At 55.5% G+C, this 25,623-nt stretch overlaps 1 protein-coding gene across 4 annotated transcripts in view; it reads left to right on the forward strand.

The window, feature by feature from the left end:
- EIPR1 (EARP complex and GARP complex interacting protein 1) overlaps positions 1–25,623 on the forward strand; it is a 119,830-nt gene that overhangs the window by 16,295 nt on the left and 77,912 nt on the right. For 2 of the 4 annotated variants that reach the window (XM_042982592.1, XM_042982590.1), the window contains exon 3: positions 8,563–8,695. The exons of 1 other annotated variant lie outside the window; for it this stretch is intronic. In XM_042982592.1, coding sequence (XP_042838526.1) covers positions 8,563–8,695 — 133 coding nt within the window. Of the gene's footprint in view, positions 1–8,327; positions 8,452–8,562; positions 8,696–25,623 lie in introns of all 4 variants that reach the window. One more of the 4 variants, XM_042982593.1, reaches the window with a different exon arrangement.

The following is a 25,623-nucleotide window of genomic DNA, read 5'->3' on the forward strand; positions in this document are numbered from 1 at the left end:
TCCCCGGGGTTGGTGGGTGAGACTGGCATCCTGGGACAAACGTCGTTTGTAGCTTTGCGTGTCCTGTGGTATCAGGGTAGTTTCTTGCACACACAGTCCTGGTTTCTGGAATACAGGCATCAGTCCTTGGACCTAGGGAAAGAAACCTTTTTGTACTGAATGACTGTGGTTCTTAATAATCAGTCCTAGAGAGACCTAGCTCTCCAGTGGTAGGCACAGAAAAATTGTATATTTAACTTATATTTTATGGCATCGAGGCTGTAGTTCTTTGGAACCCTCTTCCGAATCGCTGGTTTACGACGGCTCCTTGGGTGCTGTCTTGCAGAACCGTGTGTCACCTGCTGTCCCCCTCCTTTCAGGACTTCCTAGCCAAGCTGCTAGGGAAGGCTGCAGCCTCTGGCTTCAGTTCGTCTGGTAGCCACGGCTGAACGGAAGGCTGAATGAGGAGTCCGATGACGCCCTGTTCCCAGGCTTCACACGCAGTGGCATTTGGTGTGTGACTCCAAAAGATTGGGGTGACAGGCTGGTGCTTCCCTTTCTGTTTCTGGGGAAGGCGTCCATCTGCACTCCTTCGTTCAACAAATGCTGACTTTGTATGTTAATGAGACCCCCCCCACCCCCCCACCATGTTGTGTGTCAGATGCACAAGTGAGCTAATAGACCTGTGCTTGCAGCTGAGCTTCCACTGGGATGGGGAACCGGGCCCGCGGCACGTGGTCCTGGGAGAGAGCAGGACGCGGGGTCCCTTCCCCGTGGCACTGCAGCCTCCCCCACGAGAAGGCGCCTGAGCCAAGGCTGGCGGCCCGAGGGTGTGCTGTGCTGTGTCACTGGCCCTGGCCCAGGCTCCTTCCCCGGCCTGGACCCGCCCCCGCCCCCGCCCCCGAACGCGCGCCGGGCTTCCTCCCACGCGTGGCACGCCTGTTCCTCTTCTGCGCCGCGTGTGTTTCTCTTGTGTGTGACGTGCACGGTTCCTTGCACACGCCACATGCTTCCTCCACGTGGGATGTATTCCCTGGGGCCGCGGCCAGCTTGGGGGGGGGGGGGGATCCCGGGACGCGCACAGCCGTCTGGGAGCTCGGTGGCTCCCGCGTCCCCCACGTCCCCGGCGGGCACAGTTTTCCAGCGCGTCGGAAGGGATGAGCAGTTGCCCCTATACACCCCAGCCTCCGGCAGCCTGTCCCCAGGCTTATTTCCTGATGGAGGGTGGCCCGAGCTCCGGGTGCTTCCCGGAGAGTGAGGATGGGGATTCCCCCACCTGGTGGCTCCGCATTGAACCGCACGATCAGTGCAGTTCGCGGCAGCCTTCTGTGGGGTGTTGCGTGGCACCGGCCAAGCGCTGGCACAGGGGGCGCTCAGGTGGGTTCTTTCCCCTCCCCCAGGAGCTCCCCGTGGACCCAGCGTCTGAAGGGTACACGCTTCCAGCGTGGGGACGTGGGGGAGCTGGGCAGGCCGGGTCAGGGCGACTCCCACACCTGCCACCGCAGGGGACAGGTGTCGTTGACCCCGTGCCTGAACAGACCTGGCCTGGCCCTGGGCAGTTGTGTGGTCTTTCCCGGAGGCGGAGCCGGACTGTGGCCGAGGCACAGCTGCGGTCGGTCCTCCCTCCCCCGCGCTTCTGCCAGCGCCTCCGCTGTCCCCTGGGGCCAGTAGGGGTGCGCGCCCTCGGGGCTCCCTGTACCCTCCCTGCAGACACCCACACTGCAGCTCAGGCCACAGGCCGGGGCTGTGAGTGTCCTCAGGTCAGGCCGCTCCGCCCACGCCCGGGCTGGGGGCCCCTGGCCTGTGGCGCTGCTCCCCACTCCTGCTTACTGGCTGGTGAGGGTTAATGGCCCCTGGCTTCCCCTCGGGCCATCAGCTCCTGGGGGGGGGGGGGGTCATTAGTTCCCTAGAAAGTGCCAGTCTCGAGTCAGTCCTACTTAATTCAGCTGTGCCATTTTCTGAAAACCTTGGGAGCTGTCACAGTTGCTGGCCTTCTTTGTCAGGTGAGCTGCTTTGCTTTCTGCCCTTAGCTTTGCACGGGGCTGGGTACTGGGAGCAGGATGGGCAGGTCTGGGGCTCTCCTTCAGGGGGCAGGGGGGTGTTCCTTCTCTCGGAGGCCGTGTGCCCTGTGCTGTCCAGTGGGGAAGTCTAGGCAGACTCCCAACAAGGGGTTTCAGACCCAAGGGGTTTGTTTTGTGCTGTGCTTTGCCCAAAGACTTTCTTTGCATGTTGCTAGCTTCCCATTTCTTACGTGGCTGGGGGACGAGCGCCAGGGTGACAGAGGACCCAGACCTGTCCTCTCTCAGCATGGTCAGTGGAAAGGCTGATCCCTGAAGGGGAGGGCGGGGGTGGGGGGGGGGAGGTGGTGGTGGACCACTCAGTGGCTGCTTTCCCTGGATAGACCTTTTCCGTTTTAACTTTCGTTTTTAATTTGTAAACCCCATTGTTCTGTATTTGTATTTTGATTAAGGATAGCTTTGTTTGTGAGCCCCATCTGGCTGCAGGCTCTGTCTTTGGCTACCCTCAGAATGGCCTGGGCATTGGTTAGAAATTCTGACTCTCAGCCCCACCCCAGACTAACTGAAACCTGAATGAATACCTCCCCCTCCCCTCTTCTTCCACCCTCCTCTCCCCACCCCCTCTTCCCAGTACTGATTACACCTCAGATTTTCTGTTTTATTTATTTATTTATTTATTTTCAAGGTTTATTCATTTATAATAAATGAGAGAGAGAGAGGGCAAGCGAGCGCACATGAGCGGAGGCGGGGCAGAGAGAGAGAGAGAGAGAGAGAGAGAGAGAGAGAGAATCCCGAGCAGGTTCTGCACTGTGAGCACATAGCCCAACATGGGGCTCGATCCCACAAACTGTGAGATCGTGACCTAGATTAAAACCAAGAGTCAGACACTCAACTGACTGAGCCACCCAGGCGCCCCCGGAATTTCTTTTTAAAAGATAGAGTTCTACTTTATGTATTTTTATTTTTTATTAAAAAAAATTTTTTTTAATGTTTATTGATTTTTCAAAGACAGAGAGAGACAGAATACAAGCAGGGGTGGGCGGAGAGAGAGGGAGGCACAGAATCTGAAGCAGGCTCCAGGCTCCGAGCCATCAGCACAGAGCCCGACGCGGGGCTTGAACTCACGAACTGTGAGAGCATGACCTGAGCTGAAGTCGGACGCTCAGCTGACCGAGCCACCCAGGTGCCCCTACTTGATGGCTTTTTAGTTTTGAATTTATGTGTAAAAGTGTGCTCATAAAGAGACAGTTAACCTGAGCTGTTAGGTTCTAGCTGTTTCCCCACCCCTGCAGCAGATGCTGTGAAGGACGTCCCCCTTGTCCAGTTGCTGTGGGCTGAGTGCGTGTCTCCCCCCAGGTTTGTAGGTTGTACCCTAACCTGCACGGTCCAGGCGTGAGGAGGTGGGGCCTCTGGAAGGTGCTCAGGTTATCACAGTGGAGTCATCATGAACGGGATTGGCCCACAGCGCTTCCTTACCCTGCCCGCCACGTGAAGACACGGCAAGAGGATGGCCTCAATGATCTAGGAAGAGGGTCTCAGCGGACCTGACCTTGCTGGTGCCCTGGTCTCAGGCTTTCAGCCCCAGAGCCGTGAAAAGTACATTCCTCGTTTGTAGGCCACCCAGTCTGTGCTCTGTGTTCTAGCGGCCCGAATGGACTAAGACACGGCTTGTACGAGAAACGCCCTCCCTGGGCACCAAGAGGTGTGGAAGTGGGGTCTTTTTTTTCCCCCTCCTGGGCTGCCAGGCATACTTTGGGCTTCACGGACAGAGGATCTTCACGTGCTGGGGCTTCTTTGCTTCAGGAAGGGGAGTCAGCACAGACAGGTAACTGGCAGCCATATGGGCACAGGAGCATGTGTGATAACAACTTCCACTTAATCATTTAGAGTCTTGGCTAAGGGATCCACAAATGTTTCCGTTCGAACAAAGAATTCTTAGCAATCCAGCTTCCTGAATACACTTACGCTGCAGCAAGAACCCAGAACAAGTCAGTGGCTTGCCCAGAGTAAAACGGCCAGAAGTGGCCGAGTCACAACTGGAACACGGGCCTCCTGGTCGGACCCCTTTGCATTCAGTATTTCACCCTGAAGACAGACGGACGGCGGCAGAGGAAGCGGAGTTTGCAGGGCTTCTCGAGCCCAGAGCGAGGAAAACGGGTGGTGGTAGACCCGAATCCAGGTCCTGGCCCCTGCGGCATTCCAAGCAGCCTGTTGACGACAGCGTGGCCGGGACCCGTCCCGGTGAGGCCGTGGCGTGAAGTCCCCCGTGGGCGGGCGAGCTGAGTCTCTTATCACGGTGGTTCAGCTCACCCCTGGGGAGGGCTGCGGCCAGGGGCAGGGAGACGTGCGCCGGGGAAGCCGTTGGATCCTCAACTTTCCCTAAGGGGAGCTTTCCATTTTCTAGTTCTGATTTTATCCATATTTTTAATTCTTCTTCTTCTTTTTTTTTTTAAATTTGTAAGAGTTTGTTTACCTTCAGTTCAATCAGAGAGGTGAAATGGAGAGACAGTGCCCTGGCTTGGAGTCACATGCTCAGACGGACACCGTGATCTTCTAGGAAAGTGATGGAGGGTTAGCATCATCTTTATGGGCTTTGTAATAAATTTTATAACTCTCATGCCTCACTTTTTGTAGAGAGTCATCTGTGCCCTTAGCCCCACTAGTAAATCCAACTTTAAAAAATTTAACAATGGTAATTCAAAATATATGAGTGTGATCTTCATTATTAGCCATTACAACATTTTGAGCACTCATGAAGATTTTAAAGTAGCATTTTACTCCCCAGACAGCCACGTGTCTGCCTGACCTTCGTATCCAATTATTAATCGGTCTTTCTTTTGTGCTCCAATAATCTTTTGCACTCACTAATTATAGTGTTTTCTTCACCGTAATTTTTCGTAACTGGCCCGTAACTGCGTATGTCTTATTCGACAGAGTGTTTCTTTCTAAGTCCAGTAGTGTAAGCTGGCTAGAGGGTGGTGCCCTGAGAATAAACCGTTTAAGGTATAGTCGGTCTCCTTCTCTGACGTCAGGGGCTCGTCCTTGCTCACCTGCTGCGGTGCAGAGCCCTGGGGAGGGCACGGCGCTCCAAGCACCCTGGATAGAATGGGGGTTCAGAGCCATGGTCTGGAATCCTGTTTCTAACTGGATGTGACACACTACTTCAAGACCTGCGTTCCTTCGCCTGTAGATGGTGGCTAATAATCACGTACGGCTCTTTTAAGGATCCTGTAGAAAGAGCACAGTGCCGGGTGCATTGTACGTACTAGCCATTACTACTTTACTTGTTTACGGGGGTGATGTCTCAAGTGTCCTTTCTGAACATACCCAGATTAAAACATTCCGTGAAGATGTATCCTTTGGGCCTGCCTGTGAACCCACCATAAATGAGGATACGTGGAGGGGTCTTAGGACCATCGAGCTTGAAGATGAAGGTTAAGGGCTGTAGTATTACGGCGTGTCAGAGCGGGAGAGACGGGCTCGTGCCTCCTCCCTGCTGCGTCCGTGTGCCCGGAAGTGCAGAAAGGAGCCTGGAGCCAACTTTGCTCAAGCGCTGGAGCCCGTGGACAGCATGTGCCTCGTGTCCACACCGGAGAGCTGTCGGGAGGGAAGACCCTTCCCCAGATGAGAAGGACCTGTAGCAGCGGGTGAGGTGGCCTGGGCAGGAGAGCCGGGCGGCCACAAGTGCTGGGCAGAAGGGGAGAAGGCCAGCACTCAGGGCGCCGGGAGCCGGCGTGGGGCGGATGCGTGGGCTTTCTTGGGGGGGGGAGGGGTCAGCTGAGCCAGCAAACGGGAATTCTGAAGCCAGAGCTCTGGTGGTGTCACTGCAAGGGGCTCCTGGCGCTTTAGTGCACGGCAGAGGGATTGATGAGAGAACAGGAAACAGTGCAGGTGCATGTGTTCGTTCATGTTTCGGTGTTAATGGAGAAAAAGAATTCCCGTTCACCCTAACAACACAAAAATCATTCCTGATTTTGTATATTGCATTTTCCTCTGTGTTCACATGTGACTTTTATATAATTGCATGCCATTTTCTCTTCTGCTTGTAACATTTAATGCTTTCATAACATTTTTGGTATTTATAATTGCTCTTTATCATGACTAAAAAAAAATTTTTTTTAAATGTTTATTTTTGAGAGAGAGAGAGACAGAACTCGAGGTGGGGGAGGGGGGCGGAGAGAGAGGGAGACACAGAATCCGAAGCAGGCTCCAGGCTCCAGGCTCCGAGCTGTGAGCACCGAGCCCGATGCGGGGCTCGAACTCGTGAGCTGTGAGATCATGACCGGAGCCGAAGTCGGACGCTCAACGGACTGGGCGCCCCAGGCACCCCATTTATCATGTTAAAGCTACATGATGCTCCATAATTTTTGTTGTTCATTTATTCTTTGAGATAGAGTTCAAGAAATCAAATTATTTCAATTTAATCATTTGTATAGTTCCTATTAACATTTTGTAATACATCTTTTGAAAGAATTCTTCAGATGTACGACATGTATTGATTTTACCACAGCCTTGCCGGTATGGGTTGTCACCACTCGCTTGGCATCATGGAATTCTTACCTCAAAATTTTTAAGTCATCAGATACAGGGGCGCCCGGGTGGCTCAGTCAGTTAAGCGTCTGACCTTGGCTCAGGTCCTGATCTCGCGGTTTGTGGATTTGAGCCCTGCATTCGACTCTGTGCTGACAGCTCGGAGCCTGGAGCCTGCTTCAGATTCTGTGTCTCCCTCTCTCTCTGCCCCTCCCCTGCTTATGCTCTGTCTGTCTGTCTCCCTCTCTCTCAAAAATAAACATTAGGGGCGCCTGGGTGGCTCAGTCGGTTAAGCGTCTGACTTCGGCTCAGGTCATGATCTCACGGTCCGTGAGTTCGAGCCCCGCGTCGGGCTCTGTGCTGACAGTGCAGAGCCTGGAGCCTACTTCAGATTCTTCCCCATCCATGCTCTGTCTTTCTCTGTCTCAAAAATGAATAAACATTAAAAAAAAAAATTTAAAAAAAAACATTAAAAAAAAATTAAAAAAAAAGTGACATATCATAGTGGCCCCACATCTAACACACATATAATCTGTAAATTTTGAGCCCACCATGAAAACTGCACTGTGCTGAGTGCAGGAGAAACTTACGGAAAGTAGTTTTAAAAATAAAAACAGCAGGACTGATTTTTAACCTCTTCCCCCCAGAAGAGGGGGGCAGGTCGAGCCGGCACTGGCTTCACTGTGCCAAGCTGGGCATGGCTTTGGTTTCCCACGATCCTCTGTCCTCTGTGTGCATGTGAGAAACTGAGGCACGGGGTCCCACTGGCTTGTGGTGTCGGTGGTGGGATTTGAATTCTGAGTCCGGAGCTGTCCCTCAGGGCGACTGGAAGCCACGAAGGACAGAGCGAGGCTCTCTGGAACAAGTACAGAGTGTGGAGGCTTTTGGATGTCATGGAAACATTTCTTAAAACAGCGTTTAATGTTTGTTCTGATTGCAAAGTAACACGTATTAATCACACACAAACGAAGTTAAACACACAAACAAACCGCAAAGAAGGAAAGGAACACCTGCCATTATCCCCCACCCAGGGGTCGCTGCTCACCTCCTGGTTCTTTTCTGGTTTGGGTGGGCTTGCTCTTTAAACGAAAGCTGCACGTAGCACGCACACAGTTCTTGGTTCGTTCTTTCCCCTTAACTATATGTTATGGACCCTTTTCCGTGGCACTAAATAGTCCCTTATAGCGTGCTGAATGGCTCCACGGTATTATGTTACAGTCAGATACTACAATTTATGTGAACAGTTCCCTTTCGCCAGACATCAGGTGACTCACAATTTTTCATCGTGATAATGCCACAGTGAGCGCTCCTGGACGCAAATCTTCACGAAGACCCATGAATATCTTCTTCATGTAAATTTATTTTTCAAACAAATGTTTTATTTTTCTCATTGACACGGGTACTGATAAAAGTGTGAATGTGGAAATCCTTTTATTCCTCTAAAATTTATCCAGAAAAGCACGGAGGTAGCGGATTTAACTTTTCGTGGCTAAAATGTAATACTCTCATGTGTATATATCGTGTGATTGTTACAGCTGTTGGACTCCTTTGTGGGACGTGTAAGGTGCGCGAACGTGTCACGCCATCTCGCCCCTTCCCACCCCTGTGGCTGCCCCCTCGGGCGTGAGCACGGTGTGGGCGTCTCAGCTCTGCCCAGGCAGTGGCTCCCTGTGCCCCGTCCCCTCCACTAAGCCGCGTGCAGGGTTCGAGGCTCATTTGCGGAACCCCTGACAGCTCTGGGCCTGATGCTGGCCAACTGAGCCACTTGGGGACAGAGCTTTAGGTGTCTTGTTTCTTTAGGACTGGAAATGATGGGGCAGTGGTACGTAGCTTGCAATCTTAAAGATCCTCTGCAGGCGTTTCAGACTTGTCTTTCGAGCAAGCACAGTCGGGTGGACTCCCAGAAGTGTGTGCTCCCAGTGTGGTAAGAACAGCCGTGAATTGCAGGGGTAAAGATGCATTTGATTAGTTGGGACTGCTGTGTTCAGTTAAGGGGCAGGGGAGGTGCTCATGTGCTCCTTTATTGTACTTGCAGATCCACATCATCGATTTTGATGACGAAAATAACATTATCAATAAGAACGTCCTCCTCCATCAAGTGGGTGAGATCTGGCACATTAGTGCCAGTCCTGCGGACAAAGGTGTGCTGGCCACCTGCTACAATAAACGTGAGTATTCTCAGGGAGCTCCACGCATCCGCGAGCTGGGCCTCACGTCGCTCGGGGATCAGTGCACGGTTTACGAGATGTGATGATCGGTCAGGGTGCTGCATTCACAGAGAAGTTGTGTTTCTGCAGGTGGATGCTTGCCGCGGTTAATAGGACCCAGAATCCCGGCTCGTCCCGGCACTGTGACCCCTCGGGGCTGGGCAGGGACGTGCGGGGGGTCCTCGAGGGGCAGAGGTCGGTGTGCTCCTAAGTTAGTTAACTGTGCTGCTCACAAAGGGCAGCTGGTTTGTGCCTCGTTGCCTGCGTGTGACGCCCGTTAAAGGGTGAGGAGAGGGCAGGACGGTCGTCTTCAGTGACGCCTTCCCCACGCACAGCACACACGCGTGTTAGGTGTCCGTGCTCCTCGACCAGCTTCCGCCCGGTCTGCTGTCTGCCTCTCCCGTCTCTGGGACCTTCGACGTCTGTGTCCATCCAGACGTCTGTGACGCCCAGCCGGCCACGCGTCGTCTCCATCGTCCGTTCTGTCACTGTCAGTAAGTGGTGTTCAGATTCCGGCTTTGGGGAAGAAGCTCACGTTCCGTGTTTCTCCGTAAGCCAGAATAAGGGGTGCTCCATGCTGTGTATGCTCTAGACCGCTTCCCTCGCTCACGCAGCGTGCTGGGTACTTGTGAGCGCCCCACGGTCTCGCGCCCCACACTCTGTCTCCTTCTTCCTTCCTGCCCCAGCCGCGGATGTTAGTGTGTGGGGCTGACTTCTTCCGTCACCAGCCAGGTTCCCGGGACGCCCCGCTTCCAGAAACCTCTGCTTAGATTGTCTGTTCCCACGGGTTCTCCGTAGGGGGTCTTTCTGTGTGACTTCACTTGCACCTGTGTTTAACACTTCTTTTCTTCGCGGCAAAAAAGTTGCTTTCTGAAAGGTCTTTTCCCCCTGAGCCCCTTGCGTCCTTTATCTCTTACTCTTAGCTTCGACTTGCCTCATTCCGCCGAGAGCAGCCGCCCAGAGCCCACTCCGACCTTGCCTCCTCCCCCGTCCTCAGTGTTGGGCTGGGGCCCCCTTCTTGTTCCCGTATCTCAGGCCAAAGTCATCGTGTCAGCCGGCTGTCACAGCCGGAGTCCTCCCGGAGTGCATTTGGGATGTACTTACGTCTGCGCCCCCACGCCCCAGCGCACTTGGTGTTCACGGTCAGAGTGCGTTCCCTGTGACGGCCCGGTGCTGTTCCATGTAAGGCCCGCTGTCCCTGCACATGGCTGCAGGTCCGTTGTCCCCCTGCCACCCGGTATTGTGCCTCTGCCTCCACCCGCCCTTACGGAGCATCCTGCCTTGGTTGGAGATCGCTAGAAGTTTCTGCGAGTGAAAACAGAGGTGGTCCTCTTCAAGAAAAGCGACTTTCAAACCAACTTTCAAAAGGGGACCGGTTCCCCTTCTGATTAACTTAAGCTCAGCTGACCTTAATTTTACCTCCCGGGCCCCGTTGCCCCTGCCGTCAGACGCAGCAGGGTCTCGGGAGTGCTGTCCTGGCACCTGCACCTTACGCTGTCCCTTCGAAGCAGGGCGTTGATCTTGCCTGCGCTCGTGGGGAGCAGGCTGCAAAAACGTGTCCCAATGTGGTGGCCGTCATGCGCCCCTGGCGTATGTGAGCAGTGCCTGCCGCCCCAGGGGCCACGATCCTCTCCTGGGCAGAGCACGGTTGTCACCTCAGACCCTCGGCCACGACGGCCCCTGCCCAGGGTCAGCTCTGGGTGTGCGTGTGGCTTCTGGGTGTAATCTGCTGTCGGGTCAGCGCCTGAGCCACGTTCCCCTCCATCTGTGGCCCGTGGAGCTGTGACATCATCTGCCTGTCACAGGCGCCGGGACAGGTGTGGGGTAACAGCTGTTGACGTTTTGTCCACACGGGAGTGTGGGAACTCACAGCAGCCGCTGGCCACTGCTGTTCCTAAAGGCAGACGCCACTGGAGGGTCCGGGGTGGGTTCGGCCCGGCACCCCGTCCATCTCTGCCCCGCAGGCTCTTGGGCCTGCGCCCCGGCTGTCCTCCCGGCTTGGTGGAGCCGCGGGCACGTGGGCTGGGGACCAGCGCCAGCCCATCCCTGCGTCTGGTGCAAGCTGGCAGGTGGGCTGGGTTCCGCAGTCCGTCAGACCAAGCCGTGTGCACAGGCCGCCCTGAGACGGTCCCTTCTCTGCCAGGGACCCGCAGGGGTGGCAGGAGCCCGCACCCTGTCCTTGCGCCCTCCAGCCTCCTGAACGGACCCCTCCTGTCCCCGTGCTCTGGCCTGTTGTCCTCTGGACGTGGCGAGCGTGCGGCGGCCCACCCGAGCCCTTTGCCACGCTTTCCTGACGGCGAGACTCGTGAGGTTAGCCACCGCTCCTCCTGGAGGGGCCGAGTGCTCACGGCCACCGATCGGGCTTCCTTTGTGCTACTGTGGCCGCCCTCCCTCGGTTCCTTCTCTCCCCTTCCAGAGTCGGCAGCAAGACACAGACCGGGCTGCCGTGCGCTCCCGGGGCTCCGGCACGCACAGCCCGCCATGCCGCTTCTGTGTCTGCCGCGGCGGCACTGGGTTTCTGCTGCCTCGTGACGAGGCCCCTCCCTCCTCTTTCCAGAACGTTCCCCGTCTGGGCCTCCGCTGGCAGCGTCTCGTGTGTGCCTGTGTCCTCTAGCAGGCTGTGCCGGGCAGTCTGTCCTCCTCCCCAGGATTCTGGCAGCCTGCGCTTACGTCCCCGGGCCCCTGTGGTTCTGTGCGCTGCACAGGAAGGTGCCACGGACACGGCACGTCGTCCCCTGCACCGTCCCCATGGTCGCGAGGCGGCTCGGCCTCGCTGGTTCTCTGTCGGGGCCTCAGGCCTGCGCCCCGGGTGTCAGGTCCTCTTCCTGGCAGAACTGGGTCCCAGGTCCCGGGTGTAGACGGGAGCTGACCGTCAGCCGGGCTGTGAGCAGCTGTCGGGTTAAGCCCCAGGTTGGTGGTGGCCTCGCCCCGGCTGTCCGCGGGCGGGGGTGGAGCGCTTTGCGGTCGGGGCCTCCGGAAGCCCGGCCGGCTCTGCCGCGGCTCCGTGCTGGCGGCCAGCCCTTCTGTGCCGTGCTTGCCTCATCCGTCAGCCTCTCTGGGAAGAAAGACCCGTTTCTCGTGGCGTTCGTGGCCCAGTCCTGGGAGCTCAGCTCTCTCCCGCCACAGGCAGGTCTCCGAGGTTTCGGTCCCGCGGGGCGCGCTCATCGCCATCGAGAAATGCCGCGAACGCTCTCCGGCTCTCCCTCCCCTCCTCCCCGCGCGGCCCCAGCCCCTCGAGCTCCGAAGCCCTTCGTGGCTCCCACCTGATCCGCACCGCTCGTCCGCGCACGTCCCGCTCCTGGCATGAGGCCCAGACGGCTCCCGTCAGACGCCTCCGGAACAGCTCAGTCAGGGTGTACGCTTGCCCTGCGGGCTTCGTGCCCGGCGCAGGCTGCAGAGCGAGTGCACCTGCGCGTGCTTGCACGTGGACACGCGTGGGCCGGGCTCCGCTCTGAGCTCCCCACCGGCCGTGAGGCTTCCGCACCGCAGCGCGTCACGCGTGGCTCCGGCCCAGGGTGACCCAGACTTGGGTTAAAGGCTGCAACTGCACCGTGCCCTTTGACCTCCAGCGATGCCGGTCTCGTATCGTGCTGTCCCCCGTTAGCGTCTGGGCTGGCCGGGGGCTCTGTGCAGGTGTCACCACGTGTCCCGGTCGTGGTCGTCTTCCGGCTCGTGGGTGTCCACACCGCAGAGACTCACCTGCCCTTCGCTGCCCCTCGCGCGCATGTCCGTGCCCTGCTTGGTTCCTCTTTCTGTTCCCGTCGGTCTCCGCAACATTCCGGGCAGCGGGAGCGTCTTTCAATCGAGAGACCGCGGGCCTCCGAGCCATGTCCCCAGGCCCTGAGTCTTCCCGCCAGTGGAGGGGCCGCTGAGGGCAGAGAGTGGGAGGGAGGGCCGACGGGCAGAGGTGGCGCGGGTCCCAGGGCCGGGGGGACCTGTCTCTAGCAGAGAATAGTCCCGGTTTAAAGCTGTTGTCTGCGTCCCCTTCACTCGTGTCCCGCAACTCTTCCCCGTGGATCTTACTGGGTGGAGGAGGAAGGGACCAGGCAAAAGTGGGCTCGTGTGCGGCATCAGGAAACGGAACCCACGTGGCACAGTGTCCTCTCCTGCAGCATCTGGGCATCGTGTTTGTCGTGAACCACTGTGTCTAAATTACACGCACGTGGTGCGGCGTGCGAACTGCCTCTCGAATTGGTGGAAGTCTGTACTGTGGTAGAACTCCTGTGTGCGTGCACACACACACACACACACACACACACACACACACTCACACACATTGGGACATCACAATGGCCTTGTCAGTGAAAGTGCGGAATTTGATTGACTCGCAGCTCATTTTAAAACATGCAGACGAGGACCTTCTCTGCGTACCTTGTCTTGTGCTTCCCAGGAGCGGTGCCAGACAGCAGCTCTGCTCGTACAGCCCGAGTAGCCACCACCTGCAGGCAGAAGCCTCTAGAGTTACATTCTCTTCACGGTGTCCAAGCAAATGACCGTGGACTGGCTGTAGGCTAACGTGATGTAAATACTCCCGCTTCTCTGCTTCCAGACGTCACACCCACCCGTGCTGGCTTCCGTCCGTGTCGTGTAGGAGCAAGCGAGGGGCGTGGACTGTCACGGACTGTCGCTAGGGAGCTGTGGTTGCCGCCGATGTGATGGTGGCCCTCACCCGGGACGGTTAGGGAGCCGTGTCCTCGGAGTGTGGGTGGTGGGGGCAGACTTGCATGGCAGTGAGCTCTTCTGGGTCTTTCTCTGTTTTTCTGGGAGCAAAACGCCAGCTTCCGTTGCTGATAGTTTCACAGGGAGGATGTGTCAGCATGGGGGACAGCTTTCCACGTGTGCACAGCCAGGGCACGTGGGAGGAGGGAGGTTGTACTGCAGAGCCCGGACGGTAGGTGTGGGGCCCCCTCGGGGGACAGCGGGCCACACTGCAGACGAGGACCGCCTTCAGTCCTCCCCCTGATGCTCACCCTGGAGGGGCGGTATTGCCGTGGCCTGGAGCATCCTGGTCACACGGGGACAACACTCGGGATGTGTCTTCCTCGTGGCGCTCTGCCTTTGGCACTGCGGGTACTCCGTTGACCTCTTTCCCCTCCTGGCTGCACTTGACAACATGCTTCCGTGAGAGCACGAGCCCCGTGCGCGTCCTGACTCCTGTCTCAGAGTCCCGCTCTTACCCACGTGCTCGAAGGTTCCTTGAGAAGGAGCGCCCGCGCTGCCTAGAAGCTGAGCACGCAGCTCGTTTAAGACACTGTGACTTCAGGGGCACCTGGGGGGCTCAGCCGACTTCGGCTCAGGTCACGATCTCACGGTGTGTGGGTCTGAGCCCCGAGCTGGGCTCTGTGCTGACAGCTCGGAGCCTGGAGTCTGCTTTGGAGTCCTCTCTCCCTGATCCTCTGCCACTCAGGCTCTGTCTGTCTCTCTCTCTCTCAAAAATAAAGAAACACAAAGAACTAAAAAAAAAAAAAGACACTGTGACTTTGCTGCATTCCTTTCCTTGTTTTCTCAGTGAGTGTGTGTACTTTTTGTGTGTCCCCTTACACTGGGGTGTGTGTGTGTGTGTGCGTGTGCGCGCGCCAGGGCCCCTCCTTGGGCAGCAGGGGGCACCAGCGTCCTCCTGTCACTCTGGTTCTCCCCCCTCCTCCCCCCCCCCCCCAACCCCGGGTCCCAGTTGGCTGCGTCCTCAGCCGATTTACAAGCTTCCCTGCACTTTGCAGACGGTGTTCTAGATACCGTCACAGATACGAAGACCTTGCTCGAAAAGCACGTGGCAGAATCGGGCTCCCTGCCAGCATCTCACTGAGGTGCCCCAGGTGGTCGGGTGTTCTTACCCGGGCCGGTACTGAGCTCAGTTCCCTGATCCCTGACCCCTGACCCCTGACCCCAGGCTCCCAGAGGGACTCTCTCAGCCCTCAAGGCCCCGGATGCAGCAGGGAGCAGGGCCAGACCCCAGGTGCTGGGGGACCTGTGTCAGTGGGCAGTGGGGACCCAGGTGCAAGTGCCCTTTAGAGGGGGCATCTCGGCATGTCCCCCCGAGTGTCCCCCCCCGAGCCTCTGCCTTCCCGTGCTTCACCTGCCTGTGTTCTCCCTCCCTCCCACACATCCTGAGCTCCCGCTTACCCTTGGAAACGGCTCCTCATGAAAGCTCCCTCCTCCCACCACCCCACCCTCCATCCGGGCTCACGGCTCAGCGGGGCCAGCACGACAGGGTGCGGATGGCTGTGAGGCTGGGGCAGTCCGGCTGAGGACAGTGTCCTCTGGAAGAATCTCTGAAGCCTCCTCGAAGAGTCAGTGTAAACCCTTGGAAATAGATGCTGTCTCCACTTTGGCTCGGCTGCACCTTCGGGAGGCGGAGAAGCTGGAAATGGTTCCAAGAGCAGTGACTCATGAGCTCATGTGCGTGTGGTGCCTCCGTCAGCACGTCAGCAGGGCTGTTTACGGTCTCTGAGCCTCTGTTTCCTCATCCGTAGAATGGGGAGGCTTGCTTCTTCCTCGACTCCACGGAGCTGTTGGCACTCACAGGACGTCCCTGGACTGCCCTGAGAATTGCAGCGTCTGCGATGGTGTCATTATGGAACTTGTTAACGTCGTTCTGTCTTGCTCTGGCCCTGGTGCTGTTCGTCTAGTTTTCTTTCATGTTCAGGCCTTGACTCGGGATCCGGGGAGAGTGTGCAGACTGATCCCTGCTGTGTGCTAATGCCTGGCACGTTCTCTGTGCCGAGCACCACGCTGAGCTCTCTCCTGGATCGTTTCTAACCCCCCGCAAGACGAGAGGCGCCTTCTGTCCCTGTCCCCATGTCCCAGATGAGAAAACAGACTTACAGAGGTCACCTGACCAACCCTGGTGGACCGGGGGTGGGCGCCGTGCCCTGTGCCTGGGCCTCTCCCCTGCAGATCGCAGACCTTCCCGCCACACCTGTCCTGCCTCTAAGGGCGAATGTCCGTGCACTCTTCACAGGGAGAAAAGTGTTTCTGGCAAAGGCCGGTCCCCTTCTATTTCGGGAAGCCTGAGCACGGGGAGACTTGGCTCAGTGTCACGTTCAGAGGGCCAGTGTGCCGAGGCACGAAGGCTTGAATTCGGCGTGAGGACGGTGTTGGGCACGGCCCTTCAGGTGACACGGCCCAGGAAGAGCCCAGGCGCCCCGTGGGCGTTGGCTCTGCGATGGGCTTCCTGAGACGCAGGGGCTGCTGGGGTCCTTTCTCCCCCTTGAGGCTACATGCTTCCTGCATCACCGATGGTGGTGCATCAGAGACTGCTTGGGGATCGGACCCTGGGCCCCACTGACCCTGCGGGGGGGCGTGTTTCTCCGGCCCCACAATTTCCATTCCAGGCTTCCCGGCATGCCCGTGTGGAATCCTTGCAGTGATGGGATGAGAGTGTATCATTCTGAGAGATTATCCGGGGTCTTCAGTGGCTAGGGAGTTTTAGTAGAAAGGAGCCATGGTGTGATTTAGCTTCTCTGCTAGTGTCTGAATTCCCAGAGTCAGAGGTTATGTAGGCTTCATTGTTCCTGGATGTTGGTGACATCCGCTACTTACAGATTGGGTACGGGGACTGTGAGCGCCTGCGTTTAAACTAATGAAAAGCATTGCAGCCACGCTGTCCCTGCATCGTCAGCAGCCCCTACGGTAACAGGCTGTGGCATGGATCACTTCCTGGGTGTCACCTGTTTTGGGCCCTGGATTCTGGCTCAGGGTGGCACCTCCCACTGTTGCAGACAGCCTGTCTGTTAAGTTGGAGTTCGATGCACAGAAGGGCTTGGATGCTCCTAGTTTGTCCCGAGGTCACAAATCAATTTAGGAGGGGTTTCCGGTTGTGGACATGTGTTCTCACTCCAGATTTTAAAATTATCATGAATGACTGATTGATGGAATTTCTGTTGCGCTTGAGACGTAGCGCTGAAAGTTGAGGACGGAAAGACGAGAGTCCGGGTACCAGGCTCTAGAGCCGTGGCCCACGGGGCAGACGCGGAGGCAGTGCTGACGTGGCCTGTTCGGTTACGTGCTTCCGAAACCGAGTCAGGATCCTTTCCACGTGTGCACAGTCCGAGCTCTGTGCAGGCCCTGAGGCCGTGGCACCACGGAGAGCAGGAGGGGAATGAGGAGTGGGTCGGGCCTCACCCTGATGTGGGCCACTCTGGGGTCGGGTATTGGGACACCCCTCGCGGTTTGGGCACTCTGGATAATTGCCTGTGAGGACACTTTGTTTTTAAGAGGAACCGGTGTTCTTTGGGCGCGGATGAGGACTCTACGAGACAGGGCCCATATGTCTGTGGGGCTTGGTTGAAGATTTTCACCCCTGAGAAGTAAACTGAGACTGGCTTCTGTTCCTTCTCTTCCTCGCGGGGGAGCCTGGTGGGCGGTGTCCTCAGCCTGCCTGGTTCCAGGTGTGTCACCTTCCCCGTTGTCTGGAACGAGGACGCTGCACTGGTCGATTCCTGGGGCTCTCCTGAGCCTCCAAACGAGGGCTTTCTGGAAGCCGTGGACCAGGATGCCATGGCTTCTGTTGAAAGCTGCCGTTTACCAGTTATCTTATCTCTGTGTCGAATTAGAAAATTGCATTTTTGAGTTTAAATGGCTATTTTATGAAAATAAACTCAGGGAGGAAGTAGGTTTTCCTTGGAGAAGAATTCTTTCAAGGCCTCTCCGTGGGAGACCATAATTTTGAGATGACGGCTGAGACCCTGGAGGAGCGGGGCACACGAGAGGCCGGGGCGGAATCACCGAGATCGCCGTCAGGCGGTGCGCCAGCTGAGGAGAGGAGCCGGGGAGGCGCCCTGCACCCCAGATCCTGTCATTCCGCGGCACACGGGCTGCACGCGGGCTGTCGGTCTCCGGCAAGAGCTTACTCTGTCTTGTGCGCGGACGGGGTGGAGCGCTTCTTCCCAAGTGTGCGGTGAGGACAGGTGAGAGGTGTTCTCGTGGTCCCGGTGCGGAGAAGCAGAAAGGAAAGAAGTTGGGGATGGTCACAAGAGACCGCCCCTGGGGAGCCCCTCCAGGGAGCCCCTCGGGGCTGGGGACCGGCCGGCTTCGTCCCGCGGCGGGCTCGTTGAGAGCCCGCGTCCGCGCAGGTGTCCTACGGACAAGCAGCCGTCTTTCGTCTTCACGCCGTACCAAGTAAAGCGTGTTTTGAAATGAAGACGTTCTGTGTTCCATTTTAGCACTTGAACATTCTGTGGGCTCCCGTTCTTCTGTGACTGACGAGAATAGAGTCGCTGGACCTCTCTTTGCTGGATAGCTGTGCGCTAACCGAGGTGTCAGCTGCTGATTTCATGCTGGAGGCGGAAGCCCAGATGGGCTCGCAGTTGAGTGCGTGCGCCGGGTGTGTGCGCGCGCGTGCGTTCTCTGTGCGCCGCGTGTACTGGGGGTATCGGCTGTGTGCGTGCTGTGCAGGTGGAGCGTGCTATGTGTGTGGTATGTGTGCTGCGAGCTGTGCGTGCCCGGTGTGTGTTGAGGGTATATGGTGTGCGTGTGCTGAATGTGTTGAGAGTATGTGGAGTGTGGGAGGAGTGTTCATGCTGTGTGCCTGGAGTGTGTGTGCTAACTGTGGACAGTACGTGCTGTGCATGTAGCTTGTGGAGAGTGTGAGCTGTGAGCGCCGTGTGTGTGTGTGCAGAGTGTGTGGAGAGTGTGCTGTGTGTGTGCAGAGTGTGTGTGTGCAGAGTGCTGTGTGTACAGAGAACGTGCGGAGAGTGCGCGTGGAGCGCGTAGAGTGTGGGCGGAGCGGGAGGCCCCGCCCAGACACTTGCGACGGGCCGGCCCCCCTTGCGGGTGGGGTACGTGGGCCGCGGGGTCATTACTTGGCTTTTACCCTCACCGTCCCCGTGTAAACGTGTGGGCACAGGACGGTGAGGACGATGGTGACGAGGACGTTGAGCATTTAGTGTTTAGGTACCAGGCCGGGGCTGAGTGCATTATGTAGATTATCTAGTTTTTAAGTTTACTTTAAAATGTTTTCCCGGCTTTTCTTTTTGGATATGATGGACGTGTAACACTGTAGGAAAGTGCGCTTGGGTGCACGTATTGTGCAGGGATCCCCACGGTCCCCACAGTAAGTCTGCTCGGCACCGTCACTACGCACAGTGACACACGCGCTTTGTTTTGTGTCTTGTGATGAGGTCGTCCAAGATCTACTCTCTTAGCAGCTGGGGAGTGCGCACTAGGGTCAACTAGTCCCTCACTGTGCGCCCACCCCCCACCCCGGGACTGACTTACTCATTACTGGAGTTGGTCCTTTTGACCGCCTTCACCGGACTCGCGCCCCACCCCTCCCTGCCTGCAGCAGCCAGTCTGTTCTCCTCCCCATGAGTTAGTTTCTTTATTTTTAAGATTCCACGATAAGTGAGATCCTACGGTGTTTGCTCTTCTCCGTCTGCCTCATTTCACTTGCTGTATAATGCTCTCAGGGTCTATCCACGTTGTCACACATGGCGGAATCATATTTCCTTGTATGTGGTGTGTGTGTACATGTTCAGTGACACTTTGGATCGCGAGTAACTTGTTCTGTGAGTGTTCTGCAAGACGAGCAAACATTTCTAATACATTTTTTTTTTAATTTTTTTAATTTTTTAACGTTTATTTATTTTTGAGACAGAGAGAGACAGAGCATGAACGGGGGAGGGGCAGAGAGAGAGGGAGACACAGAATCGGAAGCAGGCTCCAGGCTCTGAGCTGTCAGCCCAGAGCCCGACGCGGGGCTCGAACTCGCGGACCGCGAGATCGTGACCTGAGCTGAAGTCGGACGCTTAACCCACTGAGCCACCCAGGCGCCCCTCTAATACATTTTAACTCGATAAACGAAAGGTGTCTTGCAATACGAGTGGTACGTGACGTGGAATGTCACATGATCACAACTGAGCCAATGGTTCTCTCTCCCCTCTCTCTCTCTCTCTCTCTCTCTCTCTCTCTGTCTCTGTCTCCCTCTGCGGGATTGGGGGTGATCGTCAATGCAATGCCACTTTTCTGCAAAATCCTCAGAAGGAGACAAAGGCAAGTGTCATTGGATAGGTTCCTTGTTAAAGTTGCACAGAAAAAGATTCCATGGAGCCAATAGAGAGCAGTGATTCTGTTAGTGATGGTGAAAGTCGTCCTTCACAGTAACCCTCCCTTCTCTTGTCTCCCTCACACCAGCCACACAGGTTTTCCAGGTAAGTGCAGGTTGTTTTTCTTTGTATTTGGTATTATTTTGAGGAATCTTATGCTATTGTAATAATTTTTATATGAATATTTTAGGGTTGTGGAACGAATCATCTGAGTTTCCACTATTTTTTATTGGGAAATTCACTTTGATATACAAGTGCTTTGGATTACAAACATGTTTCCAGAATGAATTATGCTCGCAAACCAAGGCTTTACTATATGTGTATACACACATACACACACACACACGTAGATATACACATTGTGGTATACACACACATACGTAGATGTACATATACACATTGTGGTGTACGCACAAATATACATAGATGTGCATGTACACATTGGTATATGCACACATACATAGAGGTCTATATACATACACACACGTATGTAGATACATATATACATACACATATACGTATGCGTATTGTATGCATACATATACGTAGATGTACATATACACATTGTGGTGTACACACACACATATATAGATGTACGTATGCACATTGTGGTATACACACACATACGTAGGTGTACATATGCACATTGTGGTATACACACACATATACGTAGATGTACATATTCACATTATGGCATATACACACACGTAGGTATACATATATATATTGTGGTATACACACATATGTAGATACACATATACACATTGTGGTACACACACATATACATAGATGTATGTATACATATTGTGGTATACACACATACGTAGGTGTACATGTACACATTGTGGTATAAACACACGTATACGAAGATATACATAAACACATGTGGTACACCCACATATACATAGATGTACATATACACATTGTGGTATACACACATACATGTAGATGTACATATGCACATTGTGGTATACACACACATACGTAGATGTACATATGCACATTGTGGTATACACACACATATACGTAGATGTACATATTCACATTATGGCATATACACACACGTAGATATACATATATATATTGTGGTATACACGCGTATGTAGATACACATAGACACATTGTGGTACACACACATATACATAGATGTATGTATACATATTGTGGTATACACACATATGTAGGTGTACATGTACACATTGTGGTATAAACACACGTATACGAAGATATACATAAACACATGTGGTACACACACATATACATAGATGTACATATACACATTGTGGTATACACACATACATGTAGATGTACATATGCACATTGTGGTATACACACACATACGTAGATGTACATATACACATTGAAGTACACACGCACATATAACGTAGATGTACATATTCACATTATGGCATATACACATATGTAGATATACATATACATATTGTGGTATACACACATACGTAGATACACATATACACATTGTGGTACACACACGTATACGTAGATGTACGTATACATATTGTGGTATACACATACGTAGGTGTACATGTACACATTGTGGTATAAACACACACATATACGTAGATATACATAAACACATTGTGGTACACACACATATACATAAATGTACGTATACACATTGTGGTATACACACACACACACACACACACACACACTCACGTCACAGTCTCTATTCGTTCATCCATCGTTCATCCTTCCGTGGACACAGATCGTTTCCACGTCTGGGCTGTTGGAAGTCAAGCTGCAGTGGACATGTGGACAGCAGAGTATCCAGTTTATCCTTCTGTTGTTGTTCGCATGTTTCCAGTGAGGAATTTGTCGATGTGATTTGCCAGGCTAGCAGCACCTGTTAGTAGTGGAACCAGGATTTGGATGTGTGCAGCTTGGTTCCAGAGTACCTGCCTTACAGGTTGTTAGGCTTTAAGGTTGTTGTTTCTGGGGGAAGAGTTGTGTAAACATGCCCTGTTATAAAAGTGTTTACTTCTTGGTTTTGTCATGAAGGATAGAGATATCGTGGTCACCACTTTTGAGTGATGTTTGTAACGACGTACAAATATTAGAGCTCAGAGGCCAGTGAGATCGAAGATCTTAAGCACAGGTCCCTTTGTCTCTGCAGAAATATAGTTCTATTTTATAGCCCCAGATATCTTGTAGCTGGGGTAGGTCCCAGCGTCCTCACTTCTTTGGCATTATCCCTGTCGGCACAGGGTCCCTGACTGTAAGCAGGACGTCCTGTCCTTCCAGATTGGGGCTGCCAAGCACTCGGACAGGTTTATCGGTGCAGTCTGACTTTGGATGCACGCTTGGGGATTCAGGTGACTGACTCTGTTACCAGAATCTGTTTTGGCTTATGAGTTTTGAACAGCAGGTCAGGACATTTGGACTGTCAGGGTCTCTGAGCATGGCTGAGTCCCTTAGATGTCTGGTCCCGGACAGTGAGGGCTTGAATGCTGAGGGTCCGGACAGCACGGGATGCCTTCATTGTTCTCACGCAGTCATCTTCTAGAAATGAGGCAGGATTCCAGAATACAGGGCGTGTTTTAATTAGCTTCTTTTTTTTTGAGATCCTGTGCTGAACTGTGTCTTACACTCCTGACTAACCTCTTTGGGTCCCATCTGCATCGTATCTCTGCCCTCATTGACTTTCTGTAGCACCTCCAAATTTAGCATCATCTGGAAATTTAATTAATGTGCTGTTTACTGCTCCTTCCAGATCGCTAATGAAGATGTTAAATAAGACTCGATCCCCAGAGCAGCCCGCTGGACACCTCCTCGCAGCTTAATGCCCCGTCATTTATCAGCACGCTTCGTTTATGTCCTTCCTCCGGGTTCCAAACCGCGAGGGGGTGCTTAGACAAAGCTCAGTTTGAATTCATTTTTCCAGTAAGACTGTAAAAAATACTGTGCCACATTCCTGCCGCCACCCCAGATATGCGATCTGCTTTGTTCTTCCACAGGCTGCTGGTCTGCTCTCCGCCCTCCTTCTCACCTTCTCCCTGTGGCAGAGAGGGAGCGGTTAGCGGCCACGGGTGGCGAGGCCAGACCGACCTCTAGATCATTCCTGTCTGAAGGCGTCTGGCCGTATCTTAGTCTCCTTGGGTCACGGGGACAGACCGGCCTCCTGCTCCCTGTGTCCTCACGTGGTCGTCCCCTGTGTGTCTGTGTGTTTGTCTTCTCTTCCGCTGGATTAGAGCCCACCCAGATGACCTCACTGAACTTCAGGGCCGTGTCTCCAAATACATCACGTTCTCAGACACCGGGGTTAGGGCTGCACCATGTGAATTTTGCGGGACCCAACTCAGCCTGTAACAGCTGTGCATTATTTGATTGATCCATTTACTTACACAGGAGGTTTGGGGAGAGGGTTTCATCTGGATTCGGTTCTCAGACCCAATGTTGGGTAACCTGTCCGGCCCTTACTGCGTTCCTGTCATTTCACGACGCGGTTCCTTGAAAGGGGCACAAGCTTCGCTTTTGTGTGTTGGAGTAAAGGCCAGACCTTGGAGGCCCGCCGCCTGTTGGGCTGAGGCATTTCACTTGCTCTCCACTGAGACTGGAGTGGGATTGGACAGGTGTGGTCGGGAGGGACCCGGCAGGGGATTCGGCCTGGGGACAGTTCGGTAGGAGGTGTGGCCATGGGTGTAGCCCGCGGAGGCCTGGCTGAAATCTGTGCCCAGGAGGGTTAGCTCCTCTGTCCCATGCGGCCTGCTTTGTTGGAGGTCCCCGGGCAGGTGCCCGCGGCTCCGGGACAAAAACACGCTGCACAGGCGCGAGGTGGTGGTGGGTGGCATGCAGCCAGGGCAGCCCAGGTGCAGGCACTGTGCCAGCAGCAGTTGGACAGCTGGGCTGGGGCGGTGACCACACCCGTGCTCTGTACCTGGAGAGAGCAGGACTTCCCAGGCCAAGGCTGGTGTCCTCTTCCCTCAGCCGGAGGGGGGCTGGGGGCGGGGGGGAGCAGCCACTCAAAGGGCAGGGTGGAGTGAGACGTGCAGGCCCCAGAGTCAGGGTAGGTCTCAGACCAGGCTGTGTTTTCAGAAGGTGACCCTGGATCCGGAGGGGATGCCCGGGCCCGAGGGAGAGCCCTGCTGCTGTGCCTGTCCGTGTCGTTCTTGTCATTCTGTGGTCCTGTGACTCACCAGACATAAGATCACGCAAAGACAGTCTTACAAAAAGCTGCAAGTACTATGAAAGGAGAAAAACCTTCCCAGTACGCTTGTACAATTTCAGGGGAGACGGGCCAGAGGAGGGTCTTTAAAATAAAAAACCGGAAGCGTAAGCCCGAGATGGAGAATAAAGGGGAAAAGATGCGGCCTGGGGTTGGTAAGTTATGATTCTTCACATCTCCCGTGTAGCTGGCAACTTGCTTGCCTTGGGACCCCGTGGCGGGAGGGTGAGTGGCAGCTGGTGTTACCGCAGCGGGAGTCAGTCTCGCACCCCGTGTGTGGGGCCGAGCATCCCACCAGGGCCGGGAGGCGGTTTTCCGCAGAGGAAGGTGGATGTCAGGAAGACCGTCGATCACGGCAGCACGGGGTCCTCGGGAAATCAGAACAACGAGGAGCTGACAGCAGCGGGCTGGGTGATGCACGGCCGGCACGTTGGCCCTGCCCCTGCTCACAGGTGGCCCGGCTCTGCTCCGTGGCCGGTGCAGCCCTCCTGGGCCCCAGCGGCTCAGTATGGGGATGGCTCGAGCCGTCGCTGGGACTCCATGGGCCTGGGAGTTGGGGGCGGCTGGGAGGCTCTGTGGCCCCTGCCGAGTGCAACCCCAGAGTCGGGGTGCGGGCCAGACGCACGTGCTGGCACAGCGTGTCCTAGCCTTGCCCCCTCCTCCACCCTCCCTGCTTCCCTCCTTTCCCTTCCCCTAGGCCCGGCTGGGCCTTCCTTTCTCATCCCAGCGCTTGTGATTCGAGTCCTAAATGCATCCCAAGCTGTGAGCTGTGTGACGAAGTCCCGTCTAGGCACCGGCTCTCGTCCTGGCCCTGGAGGTTATCAGCTCCGAGGCCTCGAGCCCTGACGTCCTTCTGTACCTGTCAGGCTGGGACGACGAGGACGGGATCTCGTGACTCTCGTGACGAGCAGGCCCCCGTGTGCCGCGTCTTCCTAACTTCCCCGGATGGCCTTTCTGTGCTGGGCTCCCCGTGTGTGGGCTCCCTGTCCCGGGGATCCCTCCACACTGGGTTCTGGCCCCCCACCCCCCTGACTTCTGTAGTCTCGGGCCGCTTTTCAGGCCGGCCTCTCCACCTTCAACCTCCGGAGTTCCTGCAAGGGTCCGCCTGTCACGGGGGTGTCCTCCCGCAAGGGGCCCACCTCGTCCTCCGTGCCCAGCCCCTCCCGCACCTGCACGGCACTGCCCCTGTGGGTGGAGCCTCGCCCAGCTCGGTCACTCGTGGCTCAGCCAACTCCTGGTCCTGCGTCCGTGGGGCGGCGATCCGTGGTGAAGCTGAGAGGGGCGCGTACGGCACCAGGAGGGCCGACAGAAAACACGCGACACCCCGTTAAACTTGAATTCCAGACACGTAGGGGTGATTTTTAGTGTGATTATGTCCCGTGCAAACTGTTTTTATACTTTTCAGTGTGGTAGCCCTTGTCGGAGGACACGCTCCGGACAGAAGCTCAGGCGCCGTGCGCCCGGGGGGGAGGCTGGTCAGGCAGTGGTCTGTGGCTGTCAGAGTGGCAGGCAGGTGGGCCGGCAGCTGTACCCTTCGAGGGCTTTCTTCAGCCTGGGCCACCAGAAAGAACTCCCGGGGCTCCCAGAGTGCAGGTGTTGGGTGTCCCCAGCCATCCCCCGTCTCCGCCGGTGGCGGCCCTGCTGGGGACCGCGTCTCCTGG

This window comes from Panthera tigris, chromosome A3 (genome assembly GCF_018350195.1).
Source record: "Panthera tigris isolate Pti1 chromosome A3, P.tigris_Pti1_mat1.1, whole genome shotgun sequence".
Lineage (NCBI taxonomy): Eukaryota > Metazoa > Chordata > Mammalia > Carnivora > Felidae > Panthera > Panthera tigris.